The 19,959-nt window shown below is 34.7% G+C and overlaps 1 protein-coding gene across 1 annotated transcript in view; it reads left to right on the plus strand.

Moving 5' to 3' along the window:
- The window catches only part of Etfa (electron transfer flavoprotein subunit alpha), an 86,989-nt gene that overhangs the window by 10,090 nt on the left and 56,940 nt on the right, over nucleotides 1–19,959 (plus strand). The window contains exons 2-8 of the mRNA XM_076851168.2: nucleotides 5,189–5,335; nucleotides 8,068–8,149; nucleotides 8,246–8,328; nucleotides 13,296–13,395; nucleotides 14,879–14,989; nucleotides 15,811–15,912; nucleotides 17,233–17,301. Of these exons, the coding sequence (XP_076707283.1) occupies nucleotides 5,189–5,335; nucleotides 8,068–8,149; nucleotides 8,246–8,328; nucleotides 13,296–13,395; nucleotides 14,879–14,989; nucleotides 15,811–15,912; nucleotides 17,233–17,301 (694 nt within the window). The remainder of the gene's footprint in view (nucleotides 1–5,188; nucleotides 5,336–8,067; nucleotides 8,150–8,245; nucleotides 8,329–13,295; nucleotides 13,396–14,878; nucleotides 14,990–15,810; nucleotides 15,913–17,232; nucleotides 17,302–19,959) is intronic.

Here is a 19,959-nt window from a genome sequence, read left to right on the forward strand (position 1 = left end):
GTTGTTAAAGCAGGAACAGGGGTGGGGTTGTGGCTCAATGGTAGAGCGCTCACCTTGCACGTGTGAGACCCTGGGTTCGATCCTCAGCACCACATTAAAAAAAAAAAAAGCAAATAAACAAAATAAAGATATTGTGTCCATGTATAACTAAAAAATATTTTTTAAAAAAGCAGGAACATATTTGCCAAATGAAATCTTATAGGTCTCATATTTAAAACAGCTATAAATGGTGGTACTTTGATGTGAGCTAATAATTAAGAACCCAAACACTGGAGTCAAACTACCTGGAGTTAGAATATGCTTCCTAGATATGTAACCACAGAAAAGTTCAGTTTCCTCCTCTGTAAAGTCAGTCTATAGTACTTGCATCATAGAGTTTTTATGTGTTTTAAATAAGATACTACCTGTAAAGTAAAACTACTTTGTACAGTGCTCTATAATTGTTAATTTAATACATCTGGTTAAAACAAAGCTGAGGGGTGTGTTCTAGCAGCCCTGATTGCCTGGTCCCAACTTAACCTGCGTGGTGGTTCCTGAGGTGCCTTCCAGGTACTCTTCTATGAAGGGTAGTTTGAAAACTTACGATCTAGTTCATCCTCCACCATTTCATATGAGGAAATTAGGCTTCAGATTGAGTACTAACATTTTAAAGATCACTAGGCTCCATACAACAGCTAACTGCTGAATTAAGCCACATAATTAAGATCTGAGGACAGAAAGGTAAAACATTGACTTAGAAGGAAGCTTAATATTTTTTAAATTATAAAGAAGTCAACTGAGGGGTTTATTCTGAGACCTATGGAGAGCTCGGCTGAAGTTCTGGATTTCAGACTTTTGTTCTGGATTTGAGATATTGCTTCCCCTACATTAAAAAATCTCAGGACTCATGAAGAGAATGAGTTAAAAGCCAGCATCGTCAAATTAATGAGACCCTAAGAAACTCAAAGGGACCCTGTCTCTAAATAAAGATATAAAAAAAGGGGTGGGGATGGAAATCAGTGGATGAATGCCTCTGGGTTGAATTTCTGGTACCAAAAAGAAAACAACACACACACACACACACAAAATAAATAAATAAAAATAAAGAAGTCAACTGATTAGCATGCCCTTTTGATGTATGTAGGTTTTTTAGTAAAAATCTGATCTGCTAGATGAACTGAGGGTTGGCTTTTTGTTTTGTTTTGTTTTATTACTGGGGATTGAACCCAGGGATGCTTTACCACCAAGCTACATCCGCAGTCCTTTTTTATTTTTTGTTTGAGACAGGGCCTTGCTAAGTTGCTGAAGCTGGCCTCAAACTTGTGATCCTCCTGACTTAGCCTCTTGAATCACTGAGATTACAGGCATATGCCTCTGTGCCTGATGTGAAAGGGTTCTCAACTATATTATTTTGTTGTTTACTTAGAAATTGAATTTTGAACAATCTTTTAAAAAGCATATGCAACTCTCACTGGAAGTTTAAAAAAGTCTCACACTTCCTTATGAGAACTACCCAACTTATTTTATGATAGAACTATAATTTTCAGCAAATATGGGCCTTCTGCCACCAAATCTTGGATTTATTCTTCAAATGGTGATGAAAATCTCATAATTTTTATGGTAAATGATGTGTGATACATAATAAAAAATATGATGTCTGATATATATTGGTAATAGTTACTAGCAATTCTTGTGAAATAGTCAAATCATAAATTATGTTATTGGTTCTTAATTAGAAAGTCTTTTATATTGTGCTCTTCTGATTAAAAGAGAAAAAATATATAATTAATTCTTCAGATGTAAATTTTAAAAGTAACATTGTATTAGATATTGAGCCTAGAAAAATGAACAGGTATGGTATTTGCTTTCCAAGAACTTCTCTCCATTCTAGAAATTGTGAATTCTTATGAATTGGCAAACACCCCCTAATCCCTACACTGGGACACTTTACCACTGAGCTCCACTGTTGACATTTTTAATTAATTAATTAATTTTAATTTTTAATTGTAGTTGGACACAATATCTTTATTTTACTTACTATTTTTATATGATGCTGAGAATTGAACCCAAAGTCTTGCACATACTCAGCAAGCACTCTACCGCTGAGCCATAACCCCAGCCCAGTTTTTAATTTATTTTTGAGGTAGGGTCTCACTAAGTTGCCCAGGTGGCCTCAAACTTATGATCCTCTTGCCTCAGCCTTCTGTGTGCTGGGATTACAGGCCTGGCTAATACAAGAGTTTTGAGAAACCATTTGTATCAGTCTTTATAAAAAGCCTTGAAAGCTTGCCTATACTTCTTAATCTGCTATTTCTGGAAATTTGTCTTAAGAAAGGAATTGTGGGGGGCAGGCAAGGTACTAGGGATTGAATCCAGGGGCACTTTACTACTGAGCCACCGCCCCCCAGTCCTTTTTATTTTTTATTTTGAGACAGGGCCTTGCTAAGTTGCTGAGGCTGACGTGGAACTTGTGATCCTCCTGCCTCAGCCTCTTGAGTTGCTGGGATTACAGGTGTGTCCCACTGCACCCAGCAAGAAAGGAATCTTGAGATGTGCATAAAGATTTCTAATTTTTTAAAAAAATATTTATTTTTTAGTTTTAGGTGGACACAACATCTTTATTTTATTTTTATGTGGTGCTGAGGATCGAACCCAGCGCCCCATGCATGCCAGGCAAGCGTGCTACTGCTTGAGCCACATCCCCAGCCCCGTAGATTTCTAATTTTTAATTTGAGCTGCCTCCTTTCTTACTAGAAATTTTTTTATTTGTAAAAAAAAGAAAAAAGTTCTATAAACAGGAACTTGATTTGGCAGTAAGCAATTCTCATTTTCTGTCCTTTCCTTGCTACCTTTGAGTAAACAATAAGGTGAGAAAAAGATAAGAAAAGACATCTACTGGTACCACAATGTAGTGACTGCTTCCTCTGGTGCATCCTGCTATGGTGTCTTCTTTCTTCTCCCATCCTCAGGGTAGTGTGACCCTGAAGCATTTCTACCTCTTGTTGCATGTCCTAGGGTCTCCGGCCCTAGCCGTGATCTTAGTTCTTTGGGGGTAAAGCAAGTGTAGAAGGCTGGGGATGAAGTGGTAGGGATAAGTAGTTTAGGGAAATGAGGTATCCATCTTGCTACAGGTTGGACAGAATCTGGCTTAGGAAATCAAAGCTTCCAGAATAAGTAAACTGGCCAAGTTCCAGTCAGAGGAAGGTCCGTTCTACAGCAGAAGGAAATTTCATCTGTTGAGGTTGAGTACAAACATTTAATTAAGAGGATTGTCTTCTCTGCATTGCTTATAATAATAAAATATTGTGAATAATCCAGATCTTACACTGGTAAGCCTATATACTATGATAACAAAAAAGGTGAAGAATATGATAACATAGCAATTGATATTTATAATATAATAAATGAAAAAAGCATAATTTTATGAAAACTGCATATTAGTTGTGTAACCAGTATTTTCCATTGTCTTATTTCTGGCTTGCCTTCAGACCCTCCTTGTAAGTTTCTAGCTTTGAGTAAATTTCATACTATGCTTTCTTTTTTAAAAAATTTTTTAGTTGGAGATGGACACAATACCTTTATTTAGTATTTTTTATGTGGTGCTGGGGATTGAACCCATTGTCTCATGCACATGCTAGGCAAGCCCTCCACCATTGAGCCACAGTCCCAGCCCTTACTAGGCTTTCTTTATTCCAACTCCAGAGCTGAAAATTTTTGCTGAATTAAACCACACAACCATGCCATTTGATTCTCAGTTCCATTTTCTCATTTCATATTGCCATTTTCCACAAGGGTAGTTCTAAAGCTTGTAGTGCTGACCTTCCTCATCTTTTCACATGACAGAAACACCTAAACTTCTTTCCTTTACTTCCTTGACTGTATTTCATGATCAGCAGACTTCATTTTGTTTCTCTTCATTATTTGAAAAATTCTTCTATTGTATAATGTACATGAATAAGTCTTATTTCTTGTGAAATCTTTGAGCATGGGGGTTACTATCTACAAGTATTTCTTTTTAATTCAGAGGCATATTTGAGCAGTTAAAATTCCAGTAAAATTGCTGTTTATTGTCATTTTCTTTCTTTCTTTCTTTCTTTCTTTCTTTCTTTTTTTTTTTTTTGGTATCAGGTATTGAACTCAGAGGCACATAACCACTGAACCAAACTCCATCACTTTTTTGTATTTTTAATTTAGAGACAGGGTCTCACTGAGTTGCTTAGTGCCTCACTAAGTTGCTGAGGCTGGCTTTGAATTCTCAATCCTCCTACCTTAGTTTCCTGAGCTGCTGGGATTATAGTGTGCACCACCATGCCTGGCTATTGTCATATTTTAAAAATAGATTTCCTTTATAATTTTAGTATTGAATGTTTTTTGCTAAAAGCAATAAGAATCAACTTTAGTGCAAAATGTGGTAGCACATACCTACAATCCCAGCAATTTGGGAGTCTGAGGCAGGAAGATTACAAGTTCAAAACAATTTTCAACAACTTAATGAGGCCCTAAGCAACTTAGTGAGACCCTGTCTCTAAATAATAAATAAAAAAACAAATAAGTAAATAAATAGATAGGGCTGGAGATGTAGCTCAGTGGCTAAGTGCCCCTGGGATCAATCCTTGGCACAAAAAAAATCAACTTTAGTAGTTGTTTTCAAGCCCTTTATTTCTGAACTTATTTTACTCTTTAGTATAGTGCTCCTTAGTGTGTAATTGGTGGTAGAATTTGACCAGTTCCTACTCTGATGATTAACATTTTCCATCTAAGGATTTTAAATTTAGGTATATATAACAGTTACACATTGAACATAGACTAGTGGCAAAATTGTTTGAAATAATTTTTAAACATTTTCTAGCAATAGAAAACTCATCTGGGGGGCTGGAGTTGTAGCTCATTGCTGGAGTGCTTGACTTGCATGTGTGGTTTGATCCTCAGACCATACAATCAATCAATCAATCAATCAATAAAACATATTGTGTTCATCTACAACTAAAAATAAAAAAGAACTTATCTGCATTTCAGTTTTTATTAGGTAAGAACATTATTACAACGATAGACACAACCCAATTTTTACTATTGATATAAATGTATTCCAGAAATACATTTACAGAGTATTAAGTACAGAATAGTTTTCTTTAAAGCACAGAAACTTAACAATTAGAGTTAAAAAAAAAAAAACCCTATGAATAACTTTTTTCTTTCCCCCCCTTTTTAGGCTTCATTGCTCCGATTTCAGAGTACCCTGGTAATAGCTGAGCATGCAGATGACTCCCTAGCACCTATTACCTTAAATACCATCACTGCAGCCAAACATCTTGGAGGTGAAGTGTCTTGCTTAGTAGCTGGAACCAAATGTGACAAGGTGAGAAATTTTTAAGGTCAGCCATAGCAAATATAATCTCCATCAAGAGACAGGAAAAGATGGCAACAGAGAATTATGCTGAGGACTATAACCCAAACTGGGCTCTAATCCCCATTAAATGGCCAGTGTCACAACCATTACTGTGTGTGAAAAAGGAACTAAAAGGTTTGCTCACTAAGCATTTTATCTTTTGGAATGAGGTAGAATACTTGATTTAGTTCCACTGGCATCATCATATGCCATCAGGTACCAAGTAGAATGATAATATTTGAGTCCCCTTAAAGGTTAATAGCCAATCCCTTTTTGTGTTGATGAATATACTTACTAATTGCTTCTAATTCCTGAAAGTGGTAAATCTCGACAAAATATCATGGGTGTTAATTTTTAATTGGTAGGAGAATTCAAATATATTATTCTTACCAAATTATAGCTGGTACTAAAAAATGTTCTTGTCATTGTTATAAATAAGATAATGAAAACTTTGAAAACTAACCTTCAGGAAAGATGCTGTAATGTGGGTTGCAGGGTCTGTGCACTGAGCTGCTGTGAAAATGAGTACTTCAGTATGCTCATGCCATTTGAGTCCTCTCATATTCTAAAGGAGTAGTCAAGTAGATGATTGAGAGTTTGAACCTCTTAGAAGAGTAAATCTGGACAGGGTATGTTTTTTCTTAGGCGATTTTATTTTTATTTTTTTACTAAACTATCAATGCAGGGCATGTGATAATTCAGGTTCTGAATGCTAGTGTAATTCCTTATATGAAATTGGTATTTTCAAAGAACGTATCCTAGCAGGTTTAGGGTTAATGTGGACTCATTACCTAATAACTATTAACATTTATTGAATCTTATATAGTTGATATTAACCACAACATCTGACAATATGGCTGAACTATCTTTTTTGTTTACTCAATTTTCAGATACATACAAATTTTGGATTTGTCTTGCTATAATTTTAAATATTATTCTAATATTGTCTTAACAATATTTGAAATGATATCTACTTAGTTACAGTGTTATGTCATGTTATAATCTTAAAGAAAACAACAAATGCCTATGAATAATGTAGGCAAATTTCAACTTTGTATTTTTTTTTTTTTTTGCTTTTTATCATAAATAGAAAGTGATTCTTTTGTGAGGTGCCAGAAGATAAAAGGTAAGACAGATGTGTAATCCCAGTGACTTGGAAGGCTGAGGTAGGAGGATCTCAAACTTCCTCAGCAACTTAGCAAGACCCTGTTTCAAAATAAAAATAAAAAGGACTGGGGATGCAGTTCAGTGATAGAGAGCCCCTGGGTTCAATTCCCAGTACCTGCCCCCACCACCCAAAGAAAGAAAGATTTGAGCCAGGCATGGTGGTGCAGCAGTTTGGGAGGCCGAGGCAGGAGGATTGCAAGTTCAAAGCCAGCCTCAGCAATTTAGTAAGGCACTAAGCAACTCAGTGTGACCCTATCTCTAAATAAAAAATTTTTAAAAAGGGCTGGAGATGTGGCTCAGTGGGAAAACATCCTGGGTTAAAAAAGAAAGAAAGAAAGAAAGAAGATTTGATAAGAAAACTCTGTCCCCATTTTATATCTAGGGAGTTATAGCTACTTTGGAATTAACTTGGTTTTGTAATTAGAAATTCTCTTAAAATTAGAGAAGCTAAATACAGAGGCATCCATAATAATGGGCCTCCTGTACAAGATAGTGTACTTTCAGAAGGTGGACTTTTGTGTTGCATTCTTTCTTCATTGAATATTGTTGGACCATTGAGAGTGGGAAGGGGGCACAGCCTTTTTTGCCCACTCATTAGTGGATCCCTGAATCATCTTGGAATCATCAAGAAGATGGTAATATGTCTGGTATGACTCTGATAAACAGAAACTGATCCTGCTGTATTAAAGATACTAAAAGGGAGAATTCTGATTACCTTCTATATATAGAAAATCTGAGTGTCAAAAATCTTTCTTAGAAACCTATCTTGATTCCAAAGAGGAAAAATGAAAAATTAAAAAAGAAAATATGACAAATGTTTTGTTATAGATAAATATATGTATGTGGGCAGAACTCAGCAGTTGACAGTAGGCTGTATTATAAGATTTTATTTGTTGCTCAACATTATTAATTTTAATATCCAGTAAGATGCAGTGAATTTTAAAGTAAGATGTTTAAGTCTTGTTTTTCATCTTATTAATTTTAATATCCAGTAAAATGCAGTGAATTTTAAAGTAAGATGTTTAAGACTTGTTTTTCACCTTTAGGAAACCCTAATTCTAAAATGTATTGACTGCATTATTAATATGAGAGAGAGCAATGTTGATTTTGGTTTATCAATTAGTACTTTTGTTTTTCAAGGTAGAATTTTTGTTGAAATTCTTTGTTGATAGAAGTTGGGGCTGGGATTGTGACTCAGTGTTAGAACGCTTGCCTAACATGTGTGAGGCACTGGGTTTGATCCTCAGCATCACATAAAAATAAATAAATAAAATAAAGGTATCATGTCCATTTACAACTTAAAATATTTAAAAAGAAAAGTCTATGTAAAGTGAATACTTAGATCAGTTGGCAGAAGATTTTCTTTGTTTAAGGATTAAAAAAAAATAAAACAACAACATTTGTTTTATTCCTAGGTGTCCCTTTTAATAGGAATGATTTTTGTAGTTAACTGTTAAAATTTTATGCTGTTGATGGTGCCTCTATTTGGATATTTCTGATAGATGGATGATTAGAAACTTATCTTTTAATCACAGGTGGCACAAGATCTCTGTAAAGTAGCAGGTGTAGCAAAAGTTCTGGTGGCTCAGCATGATGCTTACAAAGGCCTCCTTCCAGGTGAGGTTTTGCATTGGAAAAGTGTGAGTTATGCTTGATTATATGAATGTGAAAATATTATGAGATGCTTTTTTATCAAATGTGTTTAATTCTCAGAGGAACTAACACCATTGATTTTGGCAACTCAGAAGCAATTCAATTATACACACATCTGTGCTGGAGCATCTGCCTTTGGAAAGGTGAGAAGACTGGGAATGTGGAGTCTCATGTCACCTACTTGAAAGAGTTAGATTTCATTGTGTTAAAAATGTATAACAGGAGCTGGGGTTTTGGCTTAGTGGTATAGTGCTTGCCTAGCATGTGTGAGGCATTGGGTTCTATTCTCAGCACCGCATATAAATAAATAATTTAAAGGTCCATTGACAACTAAAAAATATTTTAAAAAAATGTACAACAGACTTTGTTTAGACAGGTGATCCAGATTTATCCACATTAATGGGGTACTTTTGCTACACTTTATTCTTTCAAGATTTTGTCAATTTTTCTGTTAAAATGCCATTTACATATTTTCAAATTTTGTCACAGAAATCTCTTTTGTTCTCTCAAGATTTTGTCATATGAGAATGCTATTCTACGTTTTTAAATTTTGCCTTGGAGAAAACTCTATTAAGGCCATTGTTAAATTATTTTTGTTTTAAAATAGTTGAAAAACAGTTCATTTCTGTGTGTGTGTGTGTGTGTGTGTGTGTGTGAGAGAGAGAGAGAGAATGTGTGTGTTGTTTCTATTAGTGACCCATCTTTTTTTCAACATATATTTTAGTACCAGGGATTGAACTCAGGAGTGCTCAGCCACAGAACTACAGTCCCAGCCCTTTTTATTTTTTATTTTGAGACAGGGTCTCACTAAGTTGCTTAGTCTTGCTAATTGGCTGAGATTGTCTTCAAATTTGTAATCCTTCTTTCTCAGCCTCCAGAGTTGCTGGGATTAAAGGAATGTGTCACCATGCCAAGTTCCTTATTTAGTTTTGGTGCATTACAGTTGTACATAATGGTGGGATTTGTTGTATTTCCCCTTTCCTTTCCCTTCTCCCTCCCCCTGGTCCCTTTCCTCTACCCTATTGGTCTTCCTTCGATTTTCATAAGACACCCCCACTTCTTTTTTCCTCTCTAGCATCTATGAGAGAAAATAAGACGCTTGACTCCTGAATTTTGCTTATTTTGCTGAACATAATGCTTTTAAGTTGTTTCTATTTTCCTGCAACTGACATACTTCTATTTTTCTTTGAGGTTGAATAAAACTCCATGTGTATGTATATGTATATATATATATATATATATATATATATATATCAAATTTTCTTTATCCATTCATCTGTTAATGGGCACTAGGTAGATTCCTGTTAGTAACCTATCTTAAAAAGTGGTTTACTTGTGTGACTGATGGATATTTAGAGCAGGGCATGGTGGTGTGTGTCTGTAATCCCATCTACTTGGGAGGCCTAAGGAGAAGGATTAAAACTTTCAGGCCAGTCTGGGCAACGTAGCAAGACTTCATCTTTATGAGGAAAAAAAAAAAAAAGAGGAGGAGGAGGAAGGGAGCGGGGAGCAGAAGAACAAGAATTTGTTCATGGATTTTTGTTGTTCTCTCTGGCCACATATCATCTTAGCTCCCTTTTCTTTTATTCTATCTTCATTAAACTATAGTTCATAATCTTAAAAAAATAGTAAGTTATACACAAATACATTCATAGAAAGGGTGCACATAGGATAGCAGTATGGAAACAAGGTATGAAGTCCCACCTTCCTTTTTTTTTGGTACCAGGATTGAACCACCCAGGGGTACTTTACCATGAGCTATATCCCCAACCTTTTTTTGTTTTGAGACAGAGTCTCTCTAAATTGCTTAGGGCCTTGTTAAATTGTTGAGGCTGTCCTCAAACTCATGCCTTAGCCTCCTGAGTAATTGGGATTACAATTGTGTACTGCAGTACCAAGCTTGAGAGTCCCATCTTCTTATTCCCAGTTCATCCTTCCCTCTTTAGAAGTATAACTATTAGCAATTATGCATTGTTTTAGGTCTCTTTCTATAGATTTTAAAATTGTACATGTTCAGATATATTTCTGCTTCTAAAATGGATAATAAAGCACCAAGTATTTTGTGACTAGTAGTTTTAACTAAAGAGTATGTCTTGAAAATATAAGCTCATAATGTGTATGGGTTTTTGTTTTTTTAAGTGGCTGTATCAATATTCCATATTTAACCAAGAATACTTAGATTTTTTGGAGTCCTTTGCATTTATAGACTTTGCTGCAAGGAAACATCTCTGTGCAATCATCTTTAAATACATGCACTGGTATTTATTTAGAATAGAGTTCTAGAAGTGAAATAGGTGGGTTAAGAACTCTGTATTTTTTTTTGTGTATATATATATATATATATATATATATGCACACACACATACACATATATACATATGTGTATATATATATATATATATATATATATATATATATATATATATATATATGTATATATATGTAGTTAAGTTGCCAAAACTTGCTATTACACATTTTAACACTTCCCCTGCCCCTACCTGATGGGTGAAAAGATCTCTGTGGACCATTCTATCTCTGAGAGTATTGTTTCTATGTTGGATGATTTAAAGAACTTTATAAATCTTGAGTTTCTATGATAACAGTTTACCTACAAAATAGACTAAGCAAGGGTGTTTTTTGTGTCTTGGTAGCTAGCTTTTAATCCTCTGGCTTTGACTAGTGTGTTGTGACAGGTGGGAGTTTTGAGAATAAGGATCACATAATAGAAGCTGATACCACAGACTGTAAAAGGGCTTGGAAGGAGAAAAGAGTCCATTAGAAGAAGCTAAATAGATCTGTGATGTTCCTTTACCAACTGTTAGTTTTCTGTTGCTGTGACAAAATACTTGAGAAAATCAACTTAAAAGGAAGAATGATTTTTTTGGCTTATGGTTTCAGAGATTTCAGTCTCTGATTGTTGGCCCAGTCCCTTTGGGCCTGTCATAGTGCTGAACATTTTGGTGGGGAGCACACTGTGGGACAGAACTGCCAGCTAGGATTGAAAAAGATAAAGAAGGTCAGGTAGGGGTTTCAATATGTTTTTCAAGGGCACAACCCCAACAATTTTCCTCTTAAAGGTTCTCCCACCTCACAATACTGCCACAGGCTGATGACTAAGCCTTCAGCAGATGTATTTGTGGGACATTTAAGATCAAAATTATAATACCAACTATGACTTTAAGGTGATACACTTTTATATTGGTATGCTAGAATTTTTAAGATCTCATTTTTTTGTTTAAGGAAAGAACCCTTTTTTCTTTTTCTTCTCAGGAGCCATGTGATCAAACCTACACTATCAAAAGTCAGTGTACTTTTAAAAAAAGAGATAGTTTTATCTGTATTCCATCCACTCTCAGGTATTTAGATAGAAGACAGACCCAGAAAAACATGCTTTTAAGCACCAGGATGATTTTTTTTAAAACAAAGAATATTTAAAGTACAAAAGATATTGCATTTCAAGCAATTAAGAAAGTTCTAAAACTTTAAAAGATGTATAGTCCAGCTAGGCACAGTGGTGCATTCCTGTCATCCTAGCTGCTCAGGAAGCTGAGGCAGGAGGATCATGAGTTCAAAGCCAGCCCTAGCAACTTAGTGAGGCATGCATGAGGCACTGGGTTCAATCCTCAGCACCTCATAAAAATAAAATAAAAATATTGTGTCCACCTATAACTAAAAAATAAATATTAAAAAAAGAAAAAAAAATAAAGTAGATGTCTTCCAAAACCTTTCATTTAACCAAATTAGAACTATATTTAATGGCACTTTAATTGTTTCCCCAAACTCTTTTTTTTCTGTGAGATCTTAATTTTTTTTTCTCATTGAGGTTTTACAAATTAAGATACTTCTCAGTAGCTCTTTTTTTTTTTTTTTACAGGTGTAAGAAAGTTACTGTGTATTATAGGTAATGATAAAATGGAAATTAGAATACCTCTCATATTGGAAAAATAGCAGGAGGGAAATTAACTCATTCTGTCAATCCTTGTTATCATCAGTTTATAGAGAACCACTTGTTAGATATGGGAGAGGAACATGAGAAATAGAAGGCACAGCCCCATAAATCTATTTGAGGCTAATATAAACCATATATTAAAATTATTCTAAAATAAAATGCATGTTAGGGCCACTTAATATAGTGTAATTTTACATGCAGAGTAAAGGAGGCAGAGTAAAGTAGTAATTACAGGACAGTACTGGGAGATTTGTTAGAGAACAGAGAGGAACTTGAATGATGATATTGAGATTGTGCCCACTCAATGCAGTATTGTACCAAGTTCAGGAGTAAGAACTAAGGTATTTGGGGGAAATCAGTGTATGATTCAGCTTTTCTATTTGTATAATCAAATCATAGCATTTCACTTTAGAAAAAATTACATACACAAAAAAACCTTGAATCCAGAAAGTACTGGATTCATTCTTCATTAACTAACTTTTGTTTTAGAGCTTTAGGTCATAGAGCTTTAAAGTAGAAGTGTAGAGATTATCTTCGTTATGAGATGAAGATACTGAGGCCTGGAGAGATCATGACTTTCACAAAGATCCTGACCAGTGAGAGAAAAATTAGCACATGTATTGATTCCAGAGATGTTAATTAATTCCAGATATATACTTGTGTTTTGTTTTTCTTTTTTATATATAATACATAGGCTACTTGGTTCAGGTTAGTTTTGATCTTTTTATGAAATAATAACTTCAAAAACAGGTGAAATGTCTGCTGAAATAATTTCTCTCATATCCATTAGTAAATAAATCCAAGAATAGTCTTTTCAAGTATTTGAAAATTTTATTCTTCTAAATTTTTCTAAATTCAGTGATCCATAACTGTCACACTTCGATATTTATTAAAGAAAATAGTCATAATTTAACATACTGAATTTAGGTGATTTACTGCTGTACATACAACTCCAGTTAGAGTAATGGTAGGCAGTCACTTGCTTTCAAAGTCTATCCAAAAAGCTGTGCTTGACAATGTAGTATATGCAAATATGCATTAAAATATGAAATATTTGATTTAAATTTCTGCTGAATATATATTTGGAAGATGTCAATGCTCATAATTTATAGCCATCCACCAGTATGTATGTGTGTAACTCACAGTTCATTTTCCTTTTAGAACCTTCTGCCCAGAATAGCAGCAAAACTTGATGTTGCCCCAATTTCTGACATCATTGCAATCAAGTCACCTGACACATTTGTGAGAACTATTTATGCAGGTGAGTTCCCAAGAAAGATAATTAATCAACATGTTAAATTTCAGTTAAAAAGTATAAACAAGTCTTGAAGATGGGTTCTAAAGCCATACTATGCTTTATATGGATCCTCTTAGTCTAGCATTGCTGCTGGCTCATGACATGGCATTTTCTTTGAGATCCCAGTGCTTTCCTGCCTGCCCATTCAGTTTGCAGAATGAGATTTTTTCCCAGTAGTCAATAAGAATTAGATTCAATTTATTTTATAAGTGACACCTGAGAAAGCAAAACTTTTTTTTTTTTTTTTTAAATAGCATTCTCAATCTTCTTTGCTTTTCCTACTCCATTTCCATGTACATTAAGAAATTCATTTCAGTGCCTCTTTAGTTGATTTATCTTTTACTGAGCACACTGGTCTCTGGTGGGGTTGGAGAAGATGGAGAACTCTGTTCCATTTGATCAAACTTGTATGTTTCTGTGTAAATGGTCAGTTCTCAAATCAGACCTTTCATCTTTAGTAACATTTGAGGGTAAATATTTGATCATTGTTTAGGTAATTCTAAATGTGATCGTTAATCCATAAGAAATGTCTTAAATCCTTTTAAAATCTTGGTCCATCTGAACTTGTTTTTTATGTCCTAAAGTGTTTTTTATATATATCCTCCTTCAGCCTGCATAGCAGCTACAATCTCATTAAGTTGTTGCAGCTCATATTTGTAAGTTACTGAATGTGTGTTTTTAAGAGAAAGAAGCTTTGTTCAATATTTCTTTTTGTTCATATTCTTTTTAAAAAATATATTTATTTTTAGTTGTAGTTGGACACAAAGGTATTATACCTTTATTTTTAAATTTATCTTAATGTGGTGCTGAGGATCAAACACAGGGCCTCACACGTGTTAAGCTAGCGCTCTTCTGCTGAACCACAACCCCAGCCCCTCCTGTTTGTTTATATTCTTAGTGTGACTAATCAGTGTTTCAGTTTCTTGCTTCCAGGCTGTCAGCACCTGTCCTGTTTTTAAAGACAATAGGAGTTGTACTGATATCCACTGATACATTTTTTCACTCTTTTGAGATAAAGTATCGCTAAGTAGCTAAGGGCCTCAGTAAGTTGCTGAGGCTGGTCTTGAATTTGCAATCCTTGTGCCTCAGCCTCCCAAGTCACTGGGATTACAGGCATGTGCCACCATGCCCAGCTATTTCTTCAGTCTTTTTTTTTTTTTTTTTTTAGGTGTAGTTGGACACAATGCCTTTATTTATTTATTTATTTTTATGTGGTGCTGAAGATCGAACCCAGGGCCTTGCACGTGCCAGGAGAGCGCTCTTCCGCTGAACTACAACCCCAGCCCTCTTCAGTCTTATAGTCCTCTTTTTCCTCTACTTATTAGAGGTAGAAAACAACTGGTCCATATATATTTATTGCCTTTTCTTTCTGTATTCTGAGCCTGGAAGGAATATTTGTGTTTTACCTTTTGTGGTTGCTTTCAAAAAAATAAATTGTGTGTTTCAGGAAATGCTTTATGTACAGTGAAGTGTGATGAGAAAGTGAAGGTGTTTTCTGTCCGAGGAACATCTTTTGAAGCTGCAGCAACAAGTGGAGGTAGTGCCAGTTCAGAAAAAGGTGAGTGATTCCCCCTAACCCCAATTCAATCCAGGACCTCATGGCCGGCATTCTATCACTGAGCTACATTTCCAAACCCATAGGAAACTATTTTTTTTTCCTTGTTTTTTAATTCATGGATTCCATTAGATAAGAGATGACTTCTGGTTAAATTGCTAATGCAGAGTTCTTAAAAGTTATATCTAAATGATATTCCCAAGGTTATACAAAAATAAGAAACAATTATGTCTTTTTCACATCATGTTTGGTACTAAAATAGTGCTTTGGTAGATCAAGAGAGTGAAAAGAGGAGGTCTATCAAGATTAATCTGTTACATTGATGTTAGGACTTTTTACTCTTTCTTTCTTCCTTTCTTCCTTTATTCTGAGGATTGAGCCCAGTGGTCGCACGTGCTAGGCAAGTGCTCCACTGATGAGCCACAACCCCAGCCCCATGACTTTTTACTTTCTTCTCACTATTTCTAATTATAATATTTGAATGATTCAATATAATAGAATAATGTAATAATGGCAAATACATGGGGGTGCATTTTATCATAGATAGCGTCTTATTTGAACCCCATAGAGAGATTTTTCTGATTTTTATAGATTGACTCAGAGAATTAAATGATTTTTCTTATAGCTAATGAGGCAAAGCCTAGAATCTTGTCCTCTTAAGACATTTCATAATCAAATAAAATGAAATTAAGAGCACAGAAAATTCAGAGTAATTAATAAACTTAAATTTCATGGAATTATATATTTGTGTTTCTCTTAAAAATAATTATTTTAGGACTTGAAATTATTATCAGTTTTTTAATCATACGTATCAATGTATGTAGCATCAAGTACTTCACCAGTGGGAATGTCAGAGTGGCTTGACCAGAAGTTAACGAAAAGTGATCGACCAGAGCTAACTGGTGCCAAAGTAGTGGTGTCTGGTGGTAAGTACAATATTAATCTTAGAAGATGACTAAACTTCGCAATATTTTAAATTTTTAAAGTAGTTATTTTAAAGCAGAGCAGGTTTTTTTCCCTCTAAACGTAAGAAGCTGATATTGCAAGTCTTGTTCCCATTTTACCAATTAGGAAAATAAAACTATGAGCTTAATACACAATTTGGATTTTCTGTTGCACATCTATGTCATTGGCACCAGGGGGAGCATGGTACAAATCTCATCTCTAACTTTGCCACTTAATACTTTGTCTTACTGATAGACTTCCATGTTATTCTGCAGTGTATGATTGGCTTCTGAATCATAGAAAAACTGTTGGACCCTCATTGCCATTTTGCATGTAATGCCGCTCCTTCATTCTGCTTTCAAAGGACTTCCAGGGTTGTTTAGGTCTTTGTTATAACACTTTGAAAGGTTCTTCATGTTTAATATCAAAACTTAATATTGTACAAGACTTGCTTCTTTTTGTATACTATGCTCCTTTTTTAAAAAAACATTTTATAGCCTGACATTTTGAAAAAAAGTAAGGACTTTTTAAAAATATTTTTTAGTCGTTGATGTACCTTAATTTTTTATTTATTTATATGTGGTGTTGAGGATCGAACCCAGTGCCTCACACATGGTAGGCAAGTGCTTTACCACTGAGTCATAACCCCAGCCATAACTACTGAGATTTTAAAATCTTTACAATTTAAACATCAAACAAAATAATTAGTCTCCCAGATACCTTTCTATTGCAAGTGACATTGAGAAGTAAAATTTAATTTTTTAAAAAAGATATATTTGACCTATTTATTCACTTACTTATTCAGGAAATGTTTATGAAGTATTTGTTCTATGCCAGGCTTGTAGAAAATTCCTGGAGAAATAAAAATGATATGGCAAAGTGTTCTTACTCTCAAAGAGTTTAAAGTTTAGTGGGTGACTTCCATCCAAATAACCTCATTCAGTCACTCAGAATATATTTATTGAATACTACATACTGAATTTTACCAAATACTGCAAATATAGCAGTAACCTAGACAGATATGGAACCTGAAGTTGAAGAGTTTTCTTTCTAGTAGGAAGAATAGATATTGGAGATTACTCTGTTGCTTAACTAGCTATTTAGTTGTAGCAGCATTGAATACTTTGTAGAAGAAATATAGTGGTGTCATAGAAGTCAGAAAAGGTTTTACAGAGGACATGGTTTGCATAATATAGCAATTACATAATTTGAAAATTTATTCAGGTATGCAAAAATAGCGAAATTTTTATGGAACAGAGTTTGTGTTTACTGTATTTTTTTTTATTCTTTTTTTAAATGAGGTCGGGGTTTGAAGAGTGGAGAAAATTTTAAGCTATTGTATGACTTGGCAGATCAACTTCATGCTGCAGGTAAAGTTATTTTCAGTAGAATGATATTGCCTTTTTGTTGGAAACATTTTTCTTCATTACTCATTTACGTATAAGTGACTCACAGCTGCAAGCTATTTTATTTTCTGTGGTTTTCAGGTTTTTTTCTCTGAAATAGTTTTTCTTAGGCCTTCCAATAAATGATCTAGAATTCAGTGAGAAGAGGATGTCCTAGTACTTTTATTCTTACATTTGCCAAATCTTACTAGTTCATTTATTTGTTTTTCACTTTTAAAATACTGAAAGATCACTTTCAGTGCCTGATACAGATTCAGGAATGTTTTGTTATTTCATCTTTTGGGTAGTCTAATACACAAATAGAAGAACATTTAAAGTTGTTTCAGAACTATCATTAATTATTTACAGAAAAGAAAGACTTATTAAAAGTATATCAATGAGATGGAATTTTTTAAAAAAAATCTAAAATATTTCATTAGTTTTAAATTATACAATTACCATATGAATTTACCTTATTTTATTAAAAAAATCTGTCTTTCTCACATTTTAAGGATTTCATGGATAATTTACAGTTTTTCTATGCTTTCCTTATGTAATATACATACCCATCAAAATAATAATTGCTTTAATCCTGATTCTTTATAACCAGTTTGGTGTTTGAGGATGTTTATTTCATTCATTGTTGCATTGAACAAATATTTATTAAATGTTTGCCATAAGGCTGGCACTATTTTAGGACCTAAGAAAATAGCAGTGAACAAAATAAATAAAAGTATGTGCCCTTGTGGAAATTAGGTCTCTATTTGGATAAGACATACCCTGTATTAGTTTCTTCTGGCTACTGTAACAAATTACTGCAAACTTGATGGCTTAAAATAACAAAGTTGTTCTCTCATTGTTCTGGAGGCCAGGAGTGTGTTGAAATCAAGGTGTTGTCAAGGCCATACTCCCCCATAGAGACTCTCTTTTTTCTGGGGTAGATAATTTCTTATTTTGCAGCTTCTGGTCACTGCCCCAGTGTTCCTGGGCTTCTGGCAACATCACTCCAATCTCTGCTTCTGTCTTCATATCACTTTCTCTATGCATCTGGGTCTTTATCTACATCCCTGTTATTAGTGTACATGTAAACACATCTTGGGCCCACCTAGATAATCCAGGATAAGCTCCTTGTCCCAAGATCCTGAACTTTATATCTTACCTGCTGCCACCTACTTAAGATTGACAAATTCTGGGGATTAAGAAGTGAATATGTGGGCTGGGGTTGTAGCTATGAGCACCTCTGAGGGAGCTAGTTTGGTAGAGGACCAGTAACATGTAAAAAGCCTGTTAAAGGTAGGAAAAATCTGACCTGTTTGGTGAGTAGCAAGGAGTCCAGAGTTGGAATTTAAAATGCAAAAGAGAAAGTAATAGGATATAAGATTGGGAGGTGATAGTGGGGCTAGATCACACAGGGCCATCATAGGCCATTGTAAGGAGGTTGCTTTTCTCTGAATAAAATGGGGAACTGTTGGAAGGTTTGAGTAGAAGAGAGACATGATCAAATATATTTAAATTTTTTTTTCTTTAAAAATTTTATCTTTATTTATTTATTTTTAATGTGATGCTGAGTATCAAACCCAGTGCCTTACACGTGCGAGGCAGGCATTCTACCACTGAGCTACAGCCCCAGCCCCAGCCCCAAACACATTTTAAAAGGATCACTTCAGCTGCAATTTTGAGAATAAGGTGTGGAGGGATGAATGTAGTAACAGAGAGATCAAATTAGGAGGTGAGAGATACTGATAGGCTACTGGACCAGAATAATGGCAGTAGATATGAGGAGAAATAGCTAGTTTGGATATATATACTTGAAGGTAGAGCCATCAGGGTTTCCCAACAGATCAGATTTGGATTATGAGAGAAAGTATCCTAGATGTTGATAGGCTGTAGTTAGTTGCGATTAGCTGAGATGGGGAGACCACAAGTGGAAGAGTTTCCAGAAAGAGAGATCATGAGTTCAGTTTTGGGTATATCAAATTTTGAGATGTCTAAGACAGACATGTAGAGATGTCAGTTAATCATTTGGTATAGGAATGTGAAGTTCATTGGAGAAATTTGGGCTGGTGTTATAAATTTGGAAATTGGTGACATTTTGATGGTATTTAAAGCCACCAGATTGGATAAAATCAGGGAGTGGATGTCAATAAAAAAAAAAAAAAGGCATTACCAGAACTAAGCCATAGACACTGTAAGATTAAGAGCTAAGGAAGGGGGCTGCGGCTGTGGCGTCTACAGTAGAGCACTTGCCTAGCACATGTGGGGTGCTGGATTAGATCCTCAGCACCACATAAAAATAAAATAAAGGTCTTGTGTCCAACTGCAACTAAAAAATAAATATTTTTAAAAAATGCATTTAAGCTGGGCCTGGTGTTGCATACATGTAACCCCTGCTAATTTGGAGGCCGAGGCAAGAAAATCTCAAGTTTGAAGCCAGTCTGGGCAACTTAGCAAATGAAATTCTGTCTCAAAATAAAAATTTTTAAAAAGCCTGGGGATGTAGCTCAGTAGTAGAGTGCTTGGCAGCATGCTTGCTTAAGCATATATGAGGACCTGGGTTCAATCCCTAGTACCAAAAACAAATCAAAAGGACAAACCCCCTCAACTGATATAATTTAAGGAGAAATAGATGTTGGAGACTTCAAC

Source organism: Callospermophilus lateralis, chromosome 3, assembly GCF_048772815.1.
Source record: "Callospermophilus lateralis isolate mCalLat2 chromosome 3, mCalLat2.hap1, whole genome shotgun sequence".
Lineage (NCBI taxonomy): Eukaryota > Metazoa > Chordata > Mammalia > Rodentia > Sciuridae > Callospermophilus > Callospermophilus lateralis.